Source organism: Rhynchophorus ferrugineus, unplaced genomic scaffold, assembly GCF_030347505.1.
Source record: "Rhynchophorus ferrugineus isolate W39M unplaced genomic scaffold, kcgeb_rfMv2 rfM6, whole genome shotgun sequence".
In the NCBI taxonomy this organism is placed as follows: domain Eukaryota; kingdom Metazoa; phylum Arthropoda; class Insecta; order Coleoptera; family Curculionidae; genus Rhynchophorus; species Rhynchophorus ferrugineus.
The window spans coordinates 20,125,159-20,150,205 of record NW_027472585.1 but is presented as its reverse complement, the minus strand read 5'-3'; the positions used below and the strand labels follow the sequence as shown (position 1 = coordinate 20,150,205).

Sequence of the window (25,047 nt, the reverse complement as noted above, 5' to 3'; positions counted from 1 at the left end):
AACATAAAAAATAATATTTACCGTCCGAATTTATTCGCCACCATGCCACCTCCGAAGCCGCCCAACATTCCTCCAATCGCAAAGATTGACACCACCACCGAATAGAATGTCTTCACCAGGTCGTCGGGCAGATCTTGGCCGTACCGCGATTTATAAACATCCTTCATGAAGTATTCTATGTTGCCCTGGGGGGCGTTAATGACGCCAGTGTTGTATCCGAACTGTAACATTCCCAAGACCGCAGCAAATATCGCGTATGATAAGAAAGCAGTTAGTCCCTGTAAAGAAAATAAAATAAGTTACATACTAATGATTACCGTAATTTGAAAAATCCTGAAACGAAGACAATCAATTATATATATTAGATGTAATATATATAAATTTAAAAATATGAATCATACCTAACATATTATAAGTTGCCTCTATTTGGAATTAAAATATGCTATTTATATAGGCCCCTGCCCTTTATACAGGCAGCTCATTATACGTCAAAGCAAAAACAACTATTCAAGTTATGACGATTAGAATTCTAAAGCTATCATAAATTATTGTAGTATTGAGTATTGCGTGGTGCCTTTATTGCCTATTTAAGTTTGTTATTAGTTTTTTCTATATATTAGGATTGCATAATACAGACTAACTAGCCCAATCGTAACATACTGATAGAAGTGTATTTTGAGTTATTGACTAATTAATACATATGTAAATTAGAATTTAAGAAGACATCCTGATTTATAAAATTGAAGAAAATCGAATATTTTTAAAGCCACTTTCAATAATATATCAAGTTTGATATTTAAAATTATTTAATTTTCATTTTTTTCTTTAAGTTTCAATATTTCAATAAATCTGTTTTCAAATTTATCAAAAACCAGAATGCTTTCTTAATATCATACGCCATATATTATGAGTTGCCTATATTTCAATATTAAAATAAATTGTAATGAATTAACGTTGATAATTGATTATACATTTTCAGTCTATATTCTTGAATGGGCGATCAATAATATATATTTTTAGGTTTGTATATATAATAACAGAATTTTGTGTAAGGAAATTTTATGTAGACAATGTAAATATATTATTGGTTGCCTACATGTAGAATACTTGCAACTCATAATACATGTATATTGGTATAAAGTGTATATTGAGTTGCCTGTATAAAGAAAAAAATAAAAATATAAAAATAACCTAAGTACTATTCTAATGGAGTTGAGATATACAAACAAAAAATCAGTTGGGATCTCGAAAAAAAAACATATTAGTAAAGCTGTCACACTTTCACACCTGTTCAAGCAGTCGCAACTTTCGACGGTGGGTGTGCTCCTCGAGCCTGTCCACGTACTCGCGTAGCTCCTCGATCTCCTCCTTCACCTGCTGCACCGTGTCGAGTTCGTGCTTGATCGCCACCATGTCCCTCTTCACCTCGGACACCTCCGACTGGCACGACTCGACCGACTTGGTCAGCTCCTGGAGCTGGGTGCGAATCTCGCATAGCGCCACCGTTGTTTCCAGGTGGCGGTCGCCGCGTTGCAGCTCATCCAGTTTCGCGCTCAAGTTCATGCTCATTACGGTTACCTGCTTCTGTAAACTGCAACCACCAACAACGTGAATAAGATCGCACGATACCTAATCCGTGTCGTGCAAGAACAATAATTGTCCCATGCATCGTCAACGTTATTCTGCTCTGGCACCGATCATTAAGCTCGTCAACAAAAATAGAGAATGGATAATATCTCCTGCCATTGATAAAGTTTCATCGATAAGAAAAAATATATAAGACAGAAAAAACAATAAATTTAAATCAACAAATCGTAATTAAACCAAATTCAAGAGGAACTTCATGCAGATAGATATAGGAGTGAAACGAATAATACACAGCATATATTTGTGGTAGGAAAATTTGGGGTTCTTAAAGGAATTTTCTAAAAAAATATAAAGTGACTTAAATAGAATCTTAAACTTTTGCAAGTATTTTGATAACTTTATATAATTATTTCAAACATTTCAACCCACTAAAATCTGCGAGAAAAAAAAAACAAACAGCGCAGTTTTGAGTGTTTCGAAATAGATATTCTTGACAAATAGAAAATTATTTTTTGAATTGATTTAACATATATAAATATCTAAGATAATAATATAAATTAATCCATAATATATAAATATATGATTATTAAGATATTGTAAATTCAATTGGATTTGATGAAATTAATGTACGTTAAACGTACGTTTAAATAAAGATTTTATTATGTATTTTCATTGTATAAGTGTTTAGGACAATTAAACATACATACTCCATACTACTATTAAAGGATATAAATTTATAATTGAGTGTATCTATAGTTCTTTAAATATAATGACTTAAAAGTAATTGTGTAAACTGTCCCTTATATTTAACAACCGTTTTACCAGAAGGTCATTACTATTACTGACTATACATATTATATTTTGTGAATGTCAAGTTTCGTGCCAAAAATTGTGCATTTGTGGCACGCATTACTCTTCTTATTTAATCGTACGAAAACACTACTGAAAGTCATTGTTTGCAAACAGAAACTTACGAAGACCATGCCCTAACCTTAAAAAGAGGTGGTTTCAACAATTCAAAACTGGTGATTTCGATGTGCAAGACAAAGAACGTTTTAGTGGACCTGAAAAGTTTGAAGATGCGAAACTGCAAGAGTTATTGGAAGGCCTAATCCAAAATCAAAAACACTCGGCAGAATCATTAAATGTGGCCCAAGAAACTATTAGTTACATGAGGATTACGAGCAATGAGGAAAATCCAAAAGATGGAAAGATGGGTGCTATATCAATTGAATGATAGGCAAGTGGAAAATTGAAAAATCGTCTATGAAATGCTTCTTCAAAGGTATGATCGAAAGTCATGGCATGGTATATTACGAACTATTGTACCTGGTGAAATATTTAATAGTAATCGCAACCGACAACAAATGATCAATTTGAAACATAGATTGATCGAAAAACGTCCAGAAAGGTCCCAAAGACACGATGATTTTACGTTAAAAAAAAGAAGCGTTGAAAGCCCTTTTGTGGCCATACTTTGAATAAACCAGTTAATTATACCAAAGAGAAATTTCTTAAAATACATATTCTAATTTAAAACTGGTTCTTTTGTTAAAAGTTCCTTAAACTACTGTACCATCTATAACACTAAAAAGACCTACCTCTATAAAGACGATATCAATTTGTAGCATAAATACATTTAAGACAGTTAAACAAGACAGTGATTCTTTACGAACTTACGACTTGCTTCACTTTGTTCTTTAAGTTACAAAAGCTGCACTCATATTACGAACATTTTAAGATAATTAAATAATGGAGCCATGTTTTAAAATTTATAACTCAAAAGGACTTATTTTTTTAAATATCCGAAAACTTTTTGAAATAAATAACGCCTCATAATATTTTAAGGCATTTAAAACCATTCATTCTTACGATATTAACATTCTAGGGATTTCAGAACTTTACATGAAACTCAAAATATTTAAAATATCTTTTAAAATTGTTCTTCTTTTAAAATATTTTTTCAAATCAATAACGCCTTATACTTTAAGATAATACAGATACTATTTTAATTATTGTTCTTTATGTATTTATAAATCTTTATATATTTGCGAAGTAATTATTAATTATTAAGTAAACATAATTTAAAGGGGTATTCTAATCTAGAAAATTGAAGAAAACTATTGTTATTTTTTTCCATATTTTCAAAGCTGAATCTTTTGAAAATATACCCTTAAAATAATTTTTCAAAATTTAAATTATTTTTGAAGATGTAGCTGTTCTATGACACGGCAAAACAAAACTTTAAACGCATTTTTCTCGAAATTCCTTTTTTGAGATGGTTGATATGATCTCTCTAGTTCTACTAAACCGGTTTAGTTGAAATATGCTGCGAACCCTCTCAATATGTTATTCTATTGTACGAAGTAACAGTATAACAAAATTAAATTTTTTATTTTATTGTTTTTTGAGCGCACTATTTTTTGAGACTCAGAAAATCAACAGTTTGTAACTTTTTTGATTTTTACATTTTTTATTTCGTTTTTTCTTCTGTGCGTTTTTAAACATTAACAAATATCTAGTAAAGAACAGATAGAATACCCCATAAGTTTCGGATTTACCTCATTCAAAGATAATTAAACACAACGGCGATTTTAAAAATAGTTTAACTAAAAACGGGTTTGAAATGTCCTTTGAACTAAATATTTCCATAAATATTTTCAGACAATTAAGATATTTTATGAAAATTTAAGAAACAAATACCGTTTTTAATGGTCGTTTAGTTCCAGGCGTCGTCGCATGCAATAGTAGAAACGAGCTGGTGACGACGGCCTTCTGGACACATTCAGAGCAGAGCATGCACATACGCAAAACAAAATAGAACAAAAAGGAATCGGCTACTCGGCACCATATCTAAATAAGCAAAAAGCGTATACCTGGGAGGCGGCAAGGATACCATGGCTGTGTTCCAAAACTATCGTGGACACCTGTATCCAGTGGTATCCTTAAATCCTCCAAAACCCGGCACAGTCGTGTTCCAATTAATCGTACGATCTCTTCGTTCGACGTTCGTCTAGTGATTTAAGCGCGTGGTCGTGGTGGATACCGTCATCGTCGTTGTCTCGAGTGCACCGTTTGACAGCTTTCCACCTATAGTTTGGAAACACAGCCCGTCAAAACTATTCCACTAAACAGTTGCCGATCGCGCCTATTTTGCCGCTTCCTACGACCATCGTCAGCCGCCCCGGACGCCGATCGTACCGCGTTGGCCTTTTCCTGTTCTTAAGTTCAGTTTCTCCTTAAGATAATCCACAGAAGATCTTTTATTATGAGCACTTATCGTTGTGTGGTAGAACTTTAGTTATTTTATCAAAAAAAAGTTAGATAAAACAAATAAACATATTGGACTGCAGGAAAGTAATTTTAATATTATCCAAACCAATTATATGAAGAAATTATAAATTAGGAATGTGATTATTACAGTTATCCAAAATATTTTAAACTAAAAGATGAACCAGAGTATAATATAAGAACGGTGAATTGAACATGAAATATTTTTTAGTCGTGGTTGGGCTCTACGAGATACAATTAACAAGAAACGTCATGGTGAATGGAGCAAATTGAAATATGGCCAATTTTAAGCTCAAATTGAGTTAAAACACCAAGAGATCGAATATGATCAGAAAGTGCTAGCCTGTTTCCTGTTCTTAAGTTAAGCTTCTTCTTAAGAGAATCCGCAGAAGATCCGTCATCATCATCACTTCTCATGGTGTGATAGCACATCAGTTATTTTATAAAAATAAAAGATAGGTAAAGTATATCCACTTACTGAACTAGCATGAAAGTAATTTTGATTTTATCCAAATCAACCGTATAAACAAATTATGAAGTGATTATTACAGTTACTCGAAGTATTTTAAACCAGAAGACGGAACAGCGTATAATACAAGGATTGTGAATTAAAGGTGAAGTATTTCTTTGTCTTGGTTAGGCTCTAGAGATAGAGTTGCAAGAAACATCATGGTAAATTGAGCAAACAAATATGACGACTTTTAAGCTCAAATTGAATCAAAATACCAAGAGTATCCGCTATGGATCGAATAATACAAAGATTGTGAATTAAATATGAAGTATTTCTTAGTCGTGGTTGCCCGTTACGAGATACAGTTAACAAAGAAGGTCTTGGTGAAGCCTTCAAACTAAAATATGACGAATTTTAAGTTCAAACTGAAGCAAAACACCAAAATAATCCTCTATCGATCGAATATAATCATTCCGCGTTGGCCTTTCCTGTTCTCTAGTTCAGTTTCTTCTTAAGAGAACTCTGAGATGATTCGTCATTATGATCACTTATAGTATGTGGTAAAATATATTAACTGATTGGACTGGCAGAAAAGTAATTTTTATTTTATCCAAACAAATTATGTGAATCAATTCTGAAAAACGTTGTACAATTCGGTTACTAAAAGTATTTTAAAGTAGAAGACGTACTAGGGTATAATATAAGGATTGCGAATTTAAAAAAAAGTATTTCTTAGCCGCAGTTGACATCTATGCGACACAGTTAACAAGAAACGTCATAATGAATAGAGCAAATTAAAATATGATAAATTTTAAGCTCAAACTGACTCAAAACACCAAGAGAATCCAATAACAAAAATACAATAAAATATGAAACTCGGTTAATGTTGTAAAATATACCAATACCTATATGAAAGAACGAATATTACTTCCTATCTACCATACTTAGCTCCCATTTCGATTCCCACATGGGTTCGCTAAAAATGAAGTGATTCTCAGATAACATCAAATTACAAACAAGATATGATGTTGATGTTGCCCAAAAAAAAAAAGCCAGGATTTGACTATAGTAATGTTTATATATTCTGGCGCCACATGATTTGCAAGATTAAAAATTGCATATCAAATTGGGAAATAACGTATTTACAAAACAAAATCGTAATTACTTTCCACTAAATTTAGTATTGTCGCGCATAAAAGAAAACTAAATCAGTCATCGAATATCCGAAGAAATTGGAACTTTGTTTAACAGTGTACTTTCTTTCTTTTTTTGTAAATTCAAATAAAGCGCACGTCGATATTTTGTGATACTGATAGATATGTATAAAATTTGTCCACCTATCAACGAAAAAAGATATATATTTAATAACTAATATTTTTTACTGTAATAAAATCAGTTAGTAAATAAATTAGGTCTGATACACTATCTTCTAGTATGTATTCAAAATTTACTTCATTTACAAGCAAACTGTGAAGAAATAATATATCTCATAATTTTTTTCCATAAATTGATAAATCAATTTAGAATAAAATATTACAAGACGAAAAAACTGATTTCGTTTATTGTATATATCTTTCAGATTCTCCATCACAGACAAACATTTGTTCTCTTCCTCTGCTATAACATCTGTAGTGCTTTAGTAGCGCTGCAAAAAAAGACTCGATATATGGAATTTAATGAGTTTATAATTATTCACAATTAATATTTGGCTCTTTGTTTTTTTCCTTCAAATTATTGTACAAAATAGAAAGAATTTTCAAAGATTGAGACCCTTATTTAACAAAACAATATTTACGAATAGAGTAGATGTACAACTTTGCTATCACCCCTTTCCTATGTTAAGTAAGTAAGAAATGGTAATATCTATTAATATTACTTCACCTCATCTTCGTCTGCATAATAAAGTTATTCTTGGTTGAAAATGTAAATTTTCCGATATTTGTGGGAGGTTTTAGATTTTAGCCACAATATAAAAAAACTCTACAGCTGGATCTCTTGAAAGATATCAAGTACTTATTATGATAAAGATGCTGTTAATGAATGAGCGTATTGTAAATTCATTGTCAAAGCCCATTTATTCGTAACCTAGCTCAATCACCAAATGTAACTCAACGAGTAATGTTTAAAGGCTTCGGAATTGTATGCTATATAAACTGATAACGAAGAATATTGAACGACGTTTGTGTGCTTCAAAGATAGGGATGGATGAAGAGGCAGAAATCTCCATCGAATTATGACCAAGCCTAAAAATAATCACAACCAAACCAGAACATATTTCGCCAGTAATTCCATTGATTGTCACGGCTGAAATTCTATGATCTGTTATTAATGAGCTAGATGCAGTATATCATCAGCTGTTAAATCAACTGAAATAATATATATATATTATATATATTATATATATTATATATTATATATATTATATATTATTATATTATATATATTATATATTATATATATTATATATATATATATATATATATATATATATATATATATATATATATGTTATCCTATATATAGCGGTTTGAAAAAATAATACGGGCACCTGACATATACTATGTGATACAATGTTTATTTATTAATAAGGTAGTAAGCCACCACTTACTTTTAAAACAGCTGTAATTCTTCGAGAAATAGATTCGCAGAGCATGGAATAGTTTCCAACGAAGTGGTGTCCCATTCTTGTAACAAAACATCCTCAATTGCTTCAATGATGTTGGAGATGAAAATCTACTCACCACCCTCTGCTCTAAAAATCCCCATAACGGTTCAATTATGTTAAGGTCTAGTGATTTTGCTAGTCAGAAAAGATGTTTCATGATATTCTTATGCTCCTTAAACAAGACTGCACTTTGTGGTTGTGTGTGCGGGTACATTGTCTTCTCGGAATATAGCGGTGTTTGTCAACATACTAGTCACAGTAAGAACTTCATCAATGTGAAAGTCGTGATATTAGTTCGCAGTAATCCGGCCAGTGATGTGAATGAGAGCACCAGTTGAATACCACGATATTGCTTCCTAAACTATAACGGATCCTCCCGATGCTTCACTGTAGGAAGTGGGTAGTCCGGATCGTAGGCTTCTTTAGGGATTCCTCATATCTAAACCCAACCATTTGTAGGAAACAATATAAACGATGATTCATCAAACTATTCTTCTAATTAACAAGTGCCTATGATAAAGTATTTCGCAATCGCATCTGTTCTATGAATGTTAGCTTTGTGAAGCGCCCGTCGTATAGTTTTTGTTAAAACAGTATTGCTCTATTGAGGATATTTCATCATTACGGAGGATATTTTCGCTCGCAAAACGTTATACATTCAGCTGATTTCGTCACAGTATTACTCAGTCAGTGTTGAGATCTGCTATCACTTTTCACGTGGTAGCTTTATACTCGTATTATCTGGCCACAATCATTTTTAATGTTCGTTGATCTCTGTGCGTTAACACCGAGTTTCGTTCACTATTTATCTTGATCGATGATGGCAGTTTTACCATATTTTGACACAGATACTCCGCTAACAAAGCACTAACGATTTGCTCTCTTTCGAAATCTGAGCTACCACATTTTGCCGATCACTTGTTGTAATCGTGGAAGGAATAAAGCATATATGGTGTTCATATTATTTCGTTTATGACTAAAGTTGTTTAGAATAAAACCTTTTCCGTTATTTTATATAAAAACCTTAAAATCCCTACTCGAGTCTATACCTTTTCACAGCGTTAGATATATACTGCTGATCTCTCTAATTCTGTCGTTATTCCGAATAAGGCGCAAGTGCTGTTCGGAGATCGATCAAGGCCAACTATAAGCAACTGAAATACGGCAAAAACAACTGAGTATCGGAACGTTTGCGCTGCCCCATGCCGCGATGCCGGAAGCACCAACTTATGAGACATCATATAGGCTGTTCCAAAGGACGGACGACGCGACGTCAACGGCTCGATACGGTCCTCCGTTTTGGAACAGGCTACATTACGTTACGAATACATGACTTCTACAGAGAAGGGCTTGGAAAGTGATGAGAGTCGGCCAATTAGCGAAAAGTCTGCTCTAAAAATGGTCTAGAATGCGGCAAAATAGCTCTCGACAAAAGAAGAAATTACCGCCCACCAGGGAGCGTGCTCTAGGTTAGAATTCGGTGCACTAATATATACCACCGGCCGCAGAGGAGCGATCTTTCATCGTCGACTGTCTTAATATGTTTTCGGAGATATTTAAATCCGGGTTATATCTCCTTCATAGTTTTTCTTTAATAAAAAAATATTTTAACTTCATTGTCAATTTGCTGTAGCTATTAAGAGTTTGTAATATTCAGAAAACAGGTAGATTTTTCTAGATTGGCAAGAAGTATAGTATCAAATTTGTTTTTTAACTCTATATAAAAAAACTAATTAACCAGGACCAGATAATAATTCCTACTCCTGATCCTCTTAAATAATTTTCGATATATATCAACAAAAAAATTCTTTGAATATCTCTATGGATTTCTATACTTTGGTCCTGGTTTTTACGATTTTGACTTATTTTATATTTAAAGAATTAACAGTTTAGGTCTATTGTTCAGAACACGAATTGCTAGTAAGTATATGTTATCTAGTTGAATTTATTTTCGGTGTGACAGTCATCTAGAGATATTTTCTGAAAACTGGGAAAAACTAGTGAGCAGCACGAAAAGCACCTCAGAGAGGGTCTAAAATTGATGGAAGATAGACATAAGAGTAAATGAGGCCCTCACATGCTGACAGATCACTGATGATCTAAACAAAGGTTTCAAAGATACATTTTTCTCTCTTCGACATCAACATTCATTAATTAAATATTATAACAAACGTATTTGAAGGCGCTCTTACATTAAATATAACAAAACCTTTGTTGACCAGTGTCAGGCTATTGATTTAATATTCAATTTCACGTTTCTTCAGGCTGTATAATACACCCGAGCAAATGTTTTACGTTTGTTATTTAGTATTGCTCACCTTTTTTTAATAGTTTTTCATTCTATTGTGCAATTTGCATTAAAAAATAACAAATAGCGGCGTCTGAACTTGGGAGTATGAATATTGTCTGAACCCCGATAGAGTTCTGATTTTCTGGAAGTAATCTATTATTTTTATTTTCTATATTAACAAGGAAGAATTATTTTCAGACAACTCCTCCTTTTTCCTGATGAACAATGGAAACATGATAGTGAACCATTTTCTCCAGCACTAGAACTATTTTCCTTCTGTCTTCTACGTCTCTATGTTTGTTTTCTTTTGATTACAGTATCTACTAACGATAATTTGACTGCTTCAGATAACCAGAAGAAACACACCTTGTTAAGGAATAGAAGTCCTTCCTTTCGTTTACTGAAAACTGTTTAGAAATGATTCTCATTTTTTCACATTTAAAAGGCATTTGTTACAACTTTTTGCCATCTCTCTGGCAATATGGTGATACCGTGTCGATAGACTGACCAATCATTGATTTTGCAGGAGGATTACTTTGCGTCTGGTATTCTCTAGTACTGGCCTTTTTTGTAAAAATATATCGTTCATTTTGTTCAACTGATATTGGTCATTCGGATTTAACAGCTTATAATACAATCCAAGTTGATGATCCTATCAAATGCAGAGCAAGTCTTGAATTGGCTATGAATATTCCGCTTCTATTTTGATATGGATGGTCCCAATGGATTAACTCATGCCTTTTGATTTTTTATAACCCCTGTTCTGTACGCTGAGAGCCAATCATAATACGTCATAAAACATTGTTCTTTTTGGTCTAATAAGCAATGAAACTGCGATGTTGATATGGTTCCTAATCTTCAGTCCAATTGATTGTTTTCCCTCCATATTATTTCCGAACGTATGGAAATAGTTGATTAATAAACTGTTAAGATTTTTGAGAGTTTGTGAGAAGGTATCGTCCAACAAGTCTTGCAATTCATTGTCTTCGGACTTTTTTGGCCTCCAAATCGTTCTTGCTCATTAACTCAAAATCGCCACTTTTAAATGTTTCAAACAAAAACCGTGAATTCGAGATATGACGGAGCAGCATCACCATAAAATTCTGAAAGTGTTCTTGAAAGTGGCTTCGACGGAAGATTTCTTTAAGTCAAACAACAAAGGTAATGTCGAACATACAATGTTGAGCGTTCCATGATTCTGAATAACTCAATAATAGTAAACGAAAAGCTGCTATTTTATGCAGAGAAAACCATCGAATTTAACGAGATATTTCACAGACTCTAATATAACTCAAATGCGAAGTGCTATAGATATCGCTGTTCAAAATTCATGCAAGCACTTAATATATAGTTAGGAGTGCTTTTCGTTTTTAACAAGAACAAATTTTGTTCCGAAATGTATTTTATGAAGAAAATTAGCGAAAAAAAATCATCTTATCCTGGAGGACGTTTATAGGGCACTTATTCTTCTACTTGTAGAGATTTGTTTCGAAGCTTAAAACGTTTTGACATAAAATATATAATACGTTCAGTTAGGCTACATACAAATAAGATGAGTAATTATAAGCGTTACTGGATAAAGTTCTATGCCAATCGTGATTCAGTCGTTTTCAGATGCTTCAAAGTCATTGTGTTGATTTCTAACCGAATGGAATTTTATATTGCATGAATTGAAATCAAGAGGCGTTGAAATCTGCAATATAACATGCTCGAAATTTTGCATTATTACCAGAAAAAGGAGCCATTTCTGCATCGCATTGTTACTTGCGATGATAAGTTGATGTTACACATTAGCACACATTAGATTGTACACAATAAATATTTTATTTATTCATATTGTCCTTGAAATAAAATCATATTTCCAACAAAGAAATCAATTATTGTAAATATTTTTATTTAATAAATAAAAACTACCTTCTTGCCAACCATACTAATATGGGCTGATATTTTACTGTATATTAATATTTTAAAATAATTGTTATAATAAAAGACCTGGTACTTTTGACAAATTCAAGGTAACCGATGACAGTCACATCCTCTACGGCTGGTGATAGAAGACATTGCTTGGACCAGACACGTTATAGTGGTGTGGGTATCCAAACAACAACAATGGCAAATTCATGAATTATAAGGCTCTTAAATAACAAACAATACCAAGAAATAAAAGCTCACTTAATAAAACAAAACAACGAAAATGGAACTCAAAAACAAATCAATAAATAAACAATTAAAACAAATCCGCATTATCGTTTATGTGCAACATAATTTTAAAAATTTGGATAAAGTTGATCATAATTACTCAAAACTATCTTCTTGTCCCATCAATAGGATGTAATACAAAGGCGAAAGTATGTGTTACGAAACTGTATACTTGTATGTTAAAAATCTATATAAATTTGATTTGGCTTTTGGACAAAAATTGATAATTACAGGAATTAACGGTGAACAGAGATCAAACTAAGAGAAAACGACAAATTTTTAAAATACATTCATGTTAACTAGAAATAAATTAGGATTGTTTGAAAAATAAGATACTATACCAGTTGGGATAGAAAATAAAATGTTTTCGAACATTTCTTTGCCTTGTGGAATTAGAAAGATGAACGTATGTATATATCTGGATCTGGAGCCAAAAAATGGATAAACACAAGAAGATATCACATGTCTAACAGATGTCGTTTGAAACCAATGGTTGGCTGACTATAAATGAGAATACAAAACAACGAAACTAGTCAACAATTTGCGTACAATTTAAAAAAGTTTTTCCACTACAGCTACTACAATTCACTATCGTAATAGATGGAACTAGTCAAGAAGTATTTAATCATAACTTTGGCAAATCTATAGAGAAACGCACATAGTATGTTAACAGTAGAATACTAAAGCAAAACTGTGAATAAGAAAGAATACTTTTCAAACAAGTGCAACTGTTCCAGTATTTGAGATAACTTATAGAAGAGCAGAAAAATAGCACCCACGGCTGAAATAAAAATTAGAATTAGGCAAGTTTGGAGAGTTTTTGACTCCTTAAAATAACAGGTGTAAAATCAAAATTTCCAGAAACTTATTTCCTCGACTCTTATTAAAAATCCCTTGGACATTCCTAAGATATGATAAAGTTTGAATTACTCCACGACATATATATCCCATCCAAACCTTATTAGAAAATAATTTGTACGATCACACAGTTGAGGAACAAACCTAAAAACGCATGGTTTAATGTTTGTCAATTAACTTTGTTAGAAAATTATCAGGTTAAATGAACCTTTTAGATGGAAGGCAACTATTAGTACTCAAAACTGCACGAACCTGCATAGAAAATTGCCAAAGATTATGAAAGTGATTATGATTCCTGATTATGAGGAAAATACAGGGAATAGCAAGAATTGATTATTAATTTTGTAAAAGTAATTGCTGCACAATCATAATAAAATTTTAGATTAGAAAATGTTATCCGTGATAATATTATTAAAAAAAATAAAAAGAAATTAATCACAAATAAATCGAAAACGAAATTAAATTATATTAAACTAAATTAATGCTAAAAACTGATTCGACAGACGCCAGACTCTCCGGATCTCTTCGGTTCGGGGGAAAATTGAACGCAAAGCGCTTCGCAAAGAGTTGGGCGCGGCTATCGAATCGCGGAACTGATCTCTCGGCTTTGCGATACCTAATAAGCAGCTCTCGAAGAGTTGCTTCATCGTCCTCTTGTATTTCTTTCTTCGTCTCATTACGCGATGCACGAGCACCGCTGGATCTGTGCCTGAGCGGGGGAGTGTGCGCGCCAGGCCGGCTACCTCTAGCAGTCAGCTTGAGGGTCTCCCAAGATGAGATCTCTCTGTCCGACCCACTATCATGCTCCTCCACCTCGACTAGTTCGGTCGAAACTGAAACAGGACCGATTTCAAGCGAATGAAGATCGTTTTGTGGGTCACCGCCAACTGCGATTTTTTACAAATCATTTTTTAAGGAAATTCACCCTAAGATCTAAATTAAATCATAAGGTAATGAAAAAACAAGCTCTTGAATACCAAGTATTAGGTGTGACAATTACTCCGCTGTGACTTGGTCTGATATTAAATAAGAGGGTATTCTATTTACCATACCTATTCTAGTATCCAAAATATCAATGAAGTCAGGTAATCACAACGTTAAATATATTGCCTACTGTAGTTTTTAAATTCGTTTTGAAATCAGACCGTCTTTTCCGTCTCATTTTATTCTACCTCAAAGGAGATACAGTGCTATCTAATGCTTCTGAACATGTAACCCAATCAGCCTATAAAATGGGCATGTCTTTAGAAATTATAAACCGACAAACATTCTTTTGGAGCGTTTTGGCGTTTTCGTCATTTCAAATCGCTGCCTAACATTTCTGATTCCTTCAAACCTAATAAAGAGACAGAGTCAGAAACAGATTGCGTCTCTAATCAGTTACTTCCAACACAAATGAGATAATGCCCCTTATGGCGACTAAAATGCGTCAGAGAGATAAGTGCATATACTATTAAATATTAAATTGTTGAGGTTTTTACTGGAAATATTTTATAGCGTGTTGCAGCTACCCTAAATATTAGTATTGGCACTGTGAGTAAAATTTCTCAAAAATTGAAGAATAATATAATATTATATTCACTAACGAGAAACCGTCCACATGTGAGGCAGGTGAGGATCATTATCACCTTAATGTTGGCTCTATTCGGAACTGATTATACAAAATGTATGAAAAAAGGGAATAGTATCACTCACAGTATTCTTTCAGAGGGATGTATTCTGAGAAAGATCAGGAATATGCAGGTCTTTGAGGTAGAACTATTTCAAATTGTTACTTGATAAATATAAATTAAATGTTTATATTTTATGTAATTTGCTTTTTTTAGAAACAGGCTTGAAAAAAATACAGTGTAGATCAGACGGTAGAAAAATATAATCACAGAGTGTTACACCTGCCTCTCTATTATTGGATATTTAATCCTATCGAATTTATATGAGGGCTGGCAAGGAATTATTTTTATGAATTACTGGTAGAGAGAGATATGCGATGAATAACTTTTTAATGTTGTGGAAAAATGCATTGAAACAATGAACCTTTTGGTTCGTATGAACTCCATCAGACACACAGAAGACGAAATTGACAAATACAAACAAGTATGATTATGATTTGAAATTAACAGTTTAATTGACTCGAACATTGATTCTGATAGTAACAGTGACTGAGGAACTCTGAACTGAAACTTTCCTGATGAGGCCCAATTCTGACAATTGCCAGACATAGTGATAAGAGCGGAAATAATTAATATTATATAGATTTATATTATTTTTTATTATATTACAGATGCTATGGCAAATTTACTAGAAGAAATATAGTAATTAAATCAGAATATGAAAAGAAATTAGTAGAATTTTGCAATTAAAGTATAGAGGTAGTAACAGAAGAAAATAAAGAGATACATACTCATATTATATGATCACCCTTATGGGAATAACTATTAGTCTAGAAGCCTATGCCGTTAAACTTGACATTGCCGACGTCGAACGCTCAGAAATACGAGCTTCTAACGCTTTAGAGTCAGAGCCGCTTGATTGAAAGAAATATGCCCGGAAAATTATTCTTTTGATGCTGAGGAAAGTTTAATGTATGGAACAGAAATTGCAGATTGAAATGAAAATTTAAGCATAACAGGTCAATTGAAAAGTCCCCGGCCTACCATAGTAAAACACATTTTTTGGCAAATTTTTTTTAATCAACATAATTCCCTTCAAGGGTGATACACTAATTATACCGACCCTCCGACTTTTTGATACCATTTTTGTACTACGATTTGTCCTTTGCTTCAAAATGGGCCTCAGTTTCGGCGATCACCTCTTCATTTGACGAAATTTTCTTCCCAGTGAGCATTCTTTTAAGATCTGAGAACAGTTTGTGTTAAACTTACAGTGGTTGAAAGTACCACTGTAAGGTTAACTGCATATAACTTTACTTGAGAAGTTCAGTTATTTCTCGAAACTCGTTTTTTTAAGACGGTTGACATGATATATCAAGTTCTCCTGAACCGTTTTACTGGACTAGAATACCCCCTTAATATTCGAGTAATATATAATCTAACAAACCTAGAAAATATATTGTAAAGAAATCAATTAACGTTCGTATATGATAACGGTTGTCATAAAAATCATTTTCGTTGAAACCTAAAACTAAAGGTATAAAAAACAATCTTACGTTAAAATTCAATATTGGGTAAAGAAATCAAATCAGACTATTACATTTTTTCTTTGGACGAACAAATATACGAGTATAGAAGATAAATTTGTATAGTGGATATTTGGATTACGATATAAAAATACATATAAAGTGACATCATTCCATGAAAAGCACCGGGCTATAATTTACTAACCAAACAAACGCTACCAGTATTATTGAAAGTTTTTGAAAATCTACACATAGTTTGATTTTATGAACAAACATTTAACAATTCAGCCCCAACACAGACTGTTTAAATACCAATCAATATGAATAATACAATTATCTCATACAATAACAAGTACCTTCGGATGCATCTTGGCGCAAAACTTAGTCGGAAAAAGCAAATCAAAAAGAAAGTGAATTATATCCGTGAATAATAAATTACTGATGGAGAAGAAAATACTAAAATCTATATAGACATATGGAATTCATTTATGTGGAATCTCTGCAAGAAATAATGTCATTATAACAGGTCAATTGAAAAGCTCCCAGCCTATCATGGTAAAACACATTTTTTGGCAAAATTAATTTTTTTTTTATTCAACATAATTCTCTTCAAGGGTGATACACTGATTATAGCGACTCTCCAAATTTTCGATACCATTTTTGTCCTTTGCTTCAAAATAGGCCTCAGTTTATTCACCTCTTCATTCGACGAAAATTTCTCTCCAGCGAGCACTGTTTTGAGATCTGAGAACAGGAAATAATCGCTGGTGGCCAGATCTGGAGAATACGGGGGATGAGGAAGCAACTCGAAGCCCAATTCATGGATTTTTGCCATCATTTTCACTGACTAGTAATACGGTGCGTTGTCTTGGTGAAGCAGCACTTTCTTTTTCTTCAAATGCGGCCGTTTTTAGGCGATTTCGTCCTTCAATTGGTCCAATAACGCTATGTAATAGTCACTGTTGATGGTCCTTCCTTTTTCAAGGTAGTCAATGAAAATTATTCCATGCGCATCCCAAAATACAAACGCCATAACCTTGTCAACAGACTGTTGCGTTTTCCCACGCTTTGGAGCGGGTTCGTCGTGGGCAGTTCACTCGGATGACTGTCGATTGGACTTCAGAGTGAAATAATGGAGCCATGTTTCATCCATTGTCACATAGCGACGCAAAAACTCGGGTTTATTACACCTGATCATCTTCAAATACTGCTCCGAATCATCAACTTGTCGTTGTTTTTGGTCAAAAGTGAGCTCGCGCGGCACCCACTTTGCACAGAGCTTTCTCATACCCAAATATTCATGAATGATATGATGTACGCATTCAATTGATATCTTTAGAGTGTCTGCTATTTCTTTCAATTTCAATTTACGGTCATTCAAAATCATTTTGTGGATTTTTTAAAATATTTTCGTCGTTAACAACCTCTTTTGGGCGTCCAGTGCGTTCACCGTCTTCGGTGCTCATTTCACCACGTTTAAACTTAGCATACCAATCCCTGATGGTCGATTTTCGTGGGACAGTGTCCGGAAGCTCGGCATCAAATCAAGTTATTGCTTCAATTGCATTGTTTCCCTTCAAAAAGCAATATTTTATCAATACGCGAAATTCCTTTTTATCCATTTTTTTCACAGTAACAAAAGTTGCTTCACTCAAAATGTTATAATTCGCAAACTAATGATCTGACAGCTGTCAAATTTATATACACATCTTTTGAGGGTTAGGCCTAACCAAAAACATATGGATTTAATTCTACTAGCGCCATCTATGTGTCACTCCGGGGACTTTTCAATTGACCTGTTAATACAAGTATTTCAGAGTAAAGTGCTATGAAGTATTGTCGATGCACCCAGATACTCTATGAACAATTACTTACGCCGAGACCTTCCGAGGATTCCAACTATCATAAAAGACATTAAGACATGCTTGCTGCAGGGACGCAATGTCTAGAGAATGAAAGCATGTGATCTTGTGTGATTGTATAATGAAGTCTACTGAAATACTACAGATAGAAATACTGAAAAGTGCTACTAAGATTTGTTTTATTTTATTTATTTAGAGACTACACGAGTATAATGGTCAGTGGATCTTCCCGGATCAATACATAGTTTTGAGTCACTATAGAGACAAATTGAGTTAGTCGGCAACCACTAGTAATAATATATTAATAATAAAACATTTTAAATTTTTGTAGTTATTTCCGAAATACTTTTTTAAAAAAAATTACCTTTTTATTATACATATAGTTATATATCTTTAATTTATTCAACGAATTTTAATATAGTAATCTGACAGTAACCTTTTCCATGTGTGATTGAAAGCAAATATTTATAATGGCGGTGACACCCACGTCTAAATTCTATTGAACAATGAACTGCAATGCGTCATCACGTACCTGTATACTGAGAAACTGTCGTAAGTGTGTCAACGGATTCACTTGGGGCCGGTGTGGTTCCTGATACGACGACGTGGTGATCCGGTCTACGTGGGGTTGAATCGGCCTGTCTCATCGGACTCTAACACCCCTTCGCCCATTTACCGTCGTATACCATCGATGAAACTGTATATATACGATTCGTACGAATTAGATACCGATTTTCGATCAAAAAGACATCACGTGCAGCAAGGAAAATCGCAAAAAGCATCATGCAATGTTCGTCGAATGAAAACAAAAGTAAAAACATTAAAACAACAAAAATAAAAACAAAATAAGATAAATGAAACTCATTTATCATCTCCTGGATGCTCTATATTAGTGGTTAATATAGAGTATTCTTAATGTTACACACTAGATTGTTGAATTGAACTAGAAAGTTTATATTGAAAAAAGGTATCCTATTGTCCGGAAGTGGTTTATGAAGATTATATTCCTCTACGGACCTAATGTCTACTTCAAATTTGTTACACCCAACCATGTGAAAGGGCTTCCAAAATAAGTTCCCCAGGAGAATTTTAAATGTGTCATGGTTTCTCATAAATAATAAATAATAATAAAGCAATTCATATCTCAATCCTTCCACAAATAACTCAAGTTCTTCTGAAAACGCGCTTGTTCGTTCGCTTCACCGCCAATATCCCCTTTTTCCAGGCTGCAACGACCTCATTCGTCATTGCAGTTATAACATTTGCCCTCATACGATAGCACTCAGTCATATGTTATCCCAAGTTCGCGAATCAATAATTTCACTATCTGTTCTTTCGCCGAGTCGTATTATGTTCCCCTTAAACTTATTAAAAATCTTGAGGAGTTTTACGATGTTTCCATTAGCTGCATGTGAATACGGAATAATTTCTCAAATTCATTTGGGGTCCGAGCCAGTGTTCGCAAAGGAAATGTCGTGTCGTCACTTCATTGCTTTTCAACAAGGTAATGGATGCAATAATGCGAAAAATATTTAAAAACAGACATGGCGTTCAATATAGTGCTACAAATTCCTTGAGCGATCTGATATTCGCTGATACAGACGTTGCGGCTTGTCTAATTTATTCAAAATAACAATGAACTCACGTCATGAAGATGTTTAATATATTGCCTGTCGCAATTTGTATATTCGTTTTAGAATCGGAAAACATTTCCTTCTCATTTTGTTCTAGTTAAAGAGGGACACAATGCTCTCTGATACGTTCGAACATGTAAACGACTCAGCCTTCAAAAGTCATTCGGTTGTCAAATGTCTGCGAAATTCTTCAAAACATTCAGAATAATAACAGGTTATAAAAACGCAAACGTTGATTTGGCACTTTACTTGTTTTGATACATTTCAAATCGCTGCTTAATATTTGTGAATAATCTGGTTGAATAATCACATAGTAAAATAGTGTTAAGACAATAAAAGTTGATAGAAAAAGGTAAATGTTGGAATAACAATTGATTATTTTTGTTAGTCATAACATTTATTAATAATCCATTGCTGATATATTGTTGTTCATCCTGGAAACAGGAATGGAATTGATATAGGATGTGGCAAAGAATTATTACAAGTAAGAAGGACATACTAGCAAGAACTGTCTGGATATGTGGAAAGAAGCATTGTCTACAGTAGCACTTCCGGTTTGGATGAACTCGATCACATTGAAGAAGAAATTGACAATTGGTGGAATCGTGAACAAATGTTAGATAGTTTAGAAACTACAACAGCTTAGTTATTTACTTGAATAGATATAGTGGTGAGAGTGGTAATAACTAAAAGTGAGAAAGAATTATAATTGTTTTGCAGATATTGGTAAATATAGTAATTAAATCTAGTTTTATCAAGAAAGATATATACAGTAATAGAACAAACTCAGGAGAAATACAGTTATATTAAAATTACTTTACAATAATAAAATACTTTACTTGGATATGCTAGGAATTGTTAATTAGATGGACTAGGCCTCCAGGAAATGCCAATACTTAAAAAGTGAGCCTAGAACACTGCCTTAAAGGTGACGTGGAAAAGAGTACAATGAAATAATAATAAAAAATTGTAACTTCCAAATTATTATGACTGTATAATTGTAGTTTAAGTCCCTTGATAATATATAGATTAGACGTACTAAAATAAATTATATTTGATAACATTTTTGTTTCATAATTTTATTTAGATTAGAATTGTCAGAGACAAAATAAACTAAAGCTCAAAGTTAATGTGGCAACATTGCCACGTTTTCACGTTATCAATTTAGATGGCTTGAGTTCGCTATTTTATTAAACGGACTATTGCATCCTTCGCGATATAGTTCGCACGGAAATGACTTGAGAATTAATTAAGGAAAGACCAAAGTATTAACAACTTAAGGATCGACTACTATAGTATACTTCAACAGGATCCAGTTAGAGCAAGTGCAGGAGTTCAAGTATTTGAGATCAGTAATGAAGGAAGTAGTACCTAACCTCCAATCTCCGAATCTAAGATGGTGCGTATAGAAGGGAGGAAATGTTACAATCATGATTAAAATGCGCCTCTTTTGAATGTTTGTCAATCCTTCTATGTGGCTTCAAGTGTTGGACACTGCTACAGTCTGTAAGTTTGGGGCCTTTCAAATACCATGCCTAAGGCATTCATTTAAGATGCTACAATCAGTACACAATTAAAGAACAAACTCAAAGACGCATATTGCACTATTCTGAACATGTCTGCTTATGTGACGAAGTCGAATTTTTGGATGGAAGATACAGCCAAACAGCTCTGACTACAAAATCATAGAAAGCGATTTGAAAAAAAAGTAAACTAACATTGTCCGAGACCAGAACGGCTATGGGTAACCGTCAACTATGGTGAGATTTCGCGAAGAATGTTCGAAGTCCTACGACACCAACAGCAGCATATTGGTTGAGACACATTCTCCCAAGAAATGACAATATTGCTTGAAGTTTTTGATGCGATACAGATACTCGTGACCTACTTGTTTTATCAATGTTTGTCAATAATTTTAACTCATTTAAAAGAGAAAGGTATTATCAATAATGTATGTGTACAATCCTGCTCTGAATAATAAAATAACTCGATTACTGATATCATCATGATCGCGTATGTTTTACAGCAATAACTGATGCGGTTTTCCACTATGACTCAGATTCTAACAATGAAGAGTACCTTTAAAATGTGCAATCAGAAGATTCAAAGCTAAGTACAAATAAAAACATATTATAAGATGAGTCATATATTGCTCTTAACAGGTCAACTGAAAAGTTCCCGGCCTACCATAGTAAAACACATTTTTTTGGGAAAATTAGTTTTTTTTCATTCAAAATAATTCCGCTTAAGGGTGATACCTCTGATTATAGTGACCCTCCAACTTTTCGATACCATTTTTATAGTACGATTCAAAACAGGCCTTTTTCGTCGATCACCTCTAATTCAACGAAAATTTCTTCCCAGCGAGCATTCTTTTGAGATATGAGAACAGGAAATAGTCGCTGGTGGCCAGATTTCGAGAATACGGGTGGATAAGGAAGCAATTCGAAGCCCAATTCATGGATTTTTGATACGCTGCATTGTCTTGGTGAAGCAGCATTTTCTTTTCCTTCAAATGTGGCAATTTTCGGCGATTTCGTCCTTCAAACGATCCAATAACGCTATGTAACAGTCGCTGTTGAAGGCCCTTCCTTTTCCAATGAAAATTACTCCATGCGCATCCCAAAATACAGATGTCATAAACTTGCCAACCGACTGTTGCGTTTTCCCACGCTTTGGAGCGGGTTCATCGTGTCTAGTCCACTCGGATGACTGTCGATTGGACGTCGGAGTGAAATGACGGAGCCATGTTTCATCCATTGTCACATATCGATGCAAAAACTTGGGTTTATTACGCTTGATCATCTCAAACGCCCGTCTCCCGTCGTTGTTTTTGGTCAAAAGTGAGCTCGCGCGGCATCCACTTTGCACAGAGCTTTCTCATATCCAAATATTCGTGAATGATATGATTTACACGTTCAATTGATATCTTTAGAGTGTCTGCTATTTCATTCAGTTTCAACTTACGGTCATTCAAAATTATTTTGTGGATTTTTTTAATGATTTCGTCGGTAACAACCTCTTTTGGGGGTCCACTGCATTCACCGTTTTCGGTGCTCATTTCACCACGTCTAAGCTTAGCATACCAATCATTGATGGTTGATTTTCCTGGGGCAGTGTCCCGAAACTCGGCATCAAGCCAAGTTTTTGCTTCAACTGTATTTTTTCCCTTCAAAAAGCAATATTTTATCAACACGCCAAATTCCTTTTTATCCATTTTTTTCTCAATAACAAAAGTTGTAATTATCAAAATGCAATTATCGAGGCGAACAACAATTACAATTATTGTAACTACGTTTTAATCATTATTGACGTAATTCTTAAAACGTATCGTCATAAAACGTTGGGATACTCTTATCGGTTTTAACACAAAAATGTGCATTATTTTATTGCTGATAATTAAATCAGTTAAGTTCAATATTCAGTAAACACGCGATTTTTTATTTTAAAAGTATTAAACTACATCACCCACTGTAAACGGAGACTATATTAGAGTTTCTATAAAAAAAAAGTTATGTAATGTGTCATAAATCCCTCAAAATAAATTTACAATTCTGCACGTTACTTCGGTGCAAAAACAACTACGTTACATACAATTAACGATCAGGAACTCTAGCTGTTAATGAATAGCGTAGATATGACTAGATATTTAGAAAAGAAGTATTTTTTGATCACGAAATTTTTTTTAATAACAAAATAATGGTCAGACTATTGAAATCAAATAAGACTATAATATTATCTCGTGAATTAAGAAAATGTATTATGTAAATGTATATTATCAATTTGCTAAATAAAAAAGGAACAAATAAAATTATATATTTAATTAAAAACAACGTCAATAATTAACAGAACTAATAATTTAATAATAAATAACAGAAAAGATGCGTAAAATATATATAAAATAAAATATAACGAAACCATACAAGATGCACTTAAAAGGTTCCGAATCTAATAAGATGCAAAACCAAAATAATTGTATGAAACAATTATGTAATTAATTTTAAATTTTATTATACTTATAATAATTAACATATACTAAAAATATGTATTAAATTGTATAAAAATTAAATATAAAATCTAAATAAGAAAACAAATATATAATATACGACTAAAAACAACTAAAATAAATTGCATATATTAAAACAGTTTAGAAACAAATTAATAATTAACAACAAAACATTTAATAACATAATAATTATGTCCCCATTATATAATATGAAGACAATTAAACATAAAATGCAATGTATATGAAAAATGAACCTTAAATTTTAACTAAAAAAACTCTTAAATAGTAATTAAATAAATAAAAACAAGACAACAATGGTATTAAATAATAAAAATAATTTAAAATATCTAATATAACAAATATAGAGTGCAATATAATTTAATATCTGAAATAGCAAATAAATATCAGGCAATAATCATTAAATATAAATAACTCTCATATCATTCAATAAATTTTGTGTTCTCAAAGAGGTTAGACATTGAGTAAGGTGAGCAATATTTTGGATGAAATTTGAAGTTGAATGAGTGCCACATTCGTCAATAATATGAATGCGTTTCATCACTATGAATGAAATTCTGGTGTACATTTACCATGTCAAAATAAAAAAGCTAAGGAGTTAACCTACTGGTCTAACAGAATACAAGAAATCAGAAGAAAAAAACCAGTATACAGAAAAGAAAATGTTATTCACAAATTATGGAAAACAGTAAATTAAACTACAAATTGTTCAGCGACGTTCATCTTATTCCTTAGGTTTAGCTCTCCCTGACTTCCAATTGTTATAATATATCAAGATATTGCATTAAGAATATGTAATTCAAACTATAAAATCGAATTTTTTATCGAACAACAAAACTTATTAAACAAACTGCTATATAGCAAAATGTGAAAAATAAATGTTATATGTAGCAAGCTTAATAACTATAAATTGTTACCTTTAACTTTGTAGATTCCATGGCTAATAAACTTCACACCTGTAACAAAAAAATTGTCAGAGCTTATAAAAAAACAACTGTTAACAAAACTCTTTATCAAATAACAGGTCAATTGAAAAGTCCCCGGTCTGAC

At 32.9% G+C, this 25,047-nt stretch overlaps 1 protein-coding gene across 25 annotated transcripts in view; it reads right to left on the bottom strand.

Moving 5' to 3' along the window:
* Glut1 (Glucose transporter 1) overlaps nucleotides 1-25,047 on the bottom strand; it is a 75,054-nt gene that overhangs the window by 32,137 nt on the left and 17,870 nt on the right. For 12 of the 25 annotated variants that reach the window (XR_013006217.1, XM_076407653.1, XM_076407652.1 and 9 more), the window contains 5 exons: nucleotides 24,915-24,953; nucleotides 18,872-19,036; nucleotides 13,958-14,174; nucleotides 1,288-1,591; nucleotides 22-278 (listed from right to left, as the gene is read on the bottom strand). Coding sequence is in view for 24 of the 25 variants with exons in the window: in XM_076407653.1 (XP_076263768.1) it covers nucleotides 22-278; nucleotides 1,288-1,591; nucleotides 13,958-14,174; nucleotides 18,872-18,986 (893 nt within the window). In the remaining variant the exon portion in view is untranslated. Of the gene's footprint in view, nucleotides 1-21; nucleotides 279-1,287; nucleotides 1,592-4,463; nucleotides 4,608-13,957; nucleotides 14,175-18,871; nucleotides 19,037-24,914; nucleotides 24,954-25,047 lie in introns of those variants that run through there. The other 13 variants (XM_076407673.1, XM_076407666.1, XM_076407668.1 and 10 more) reach the window with 2 other exon arrangements.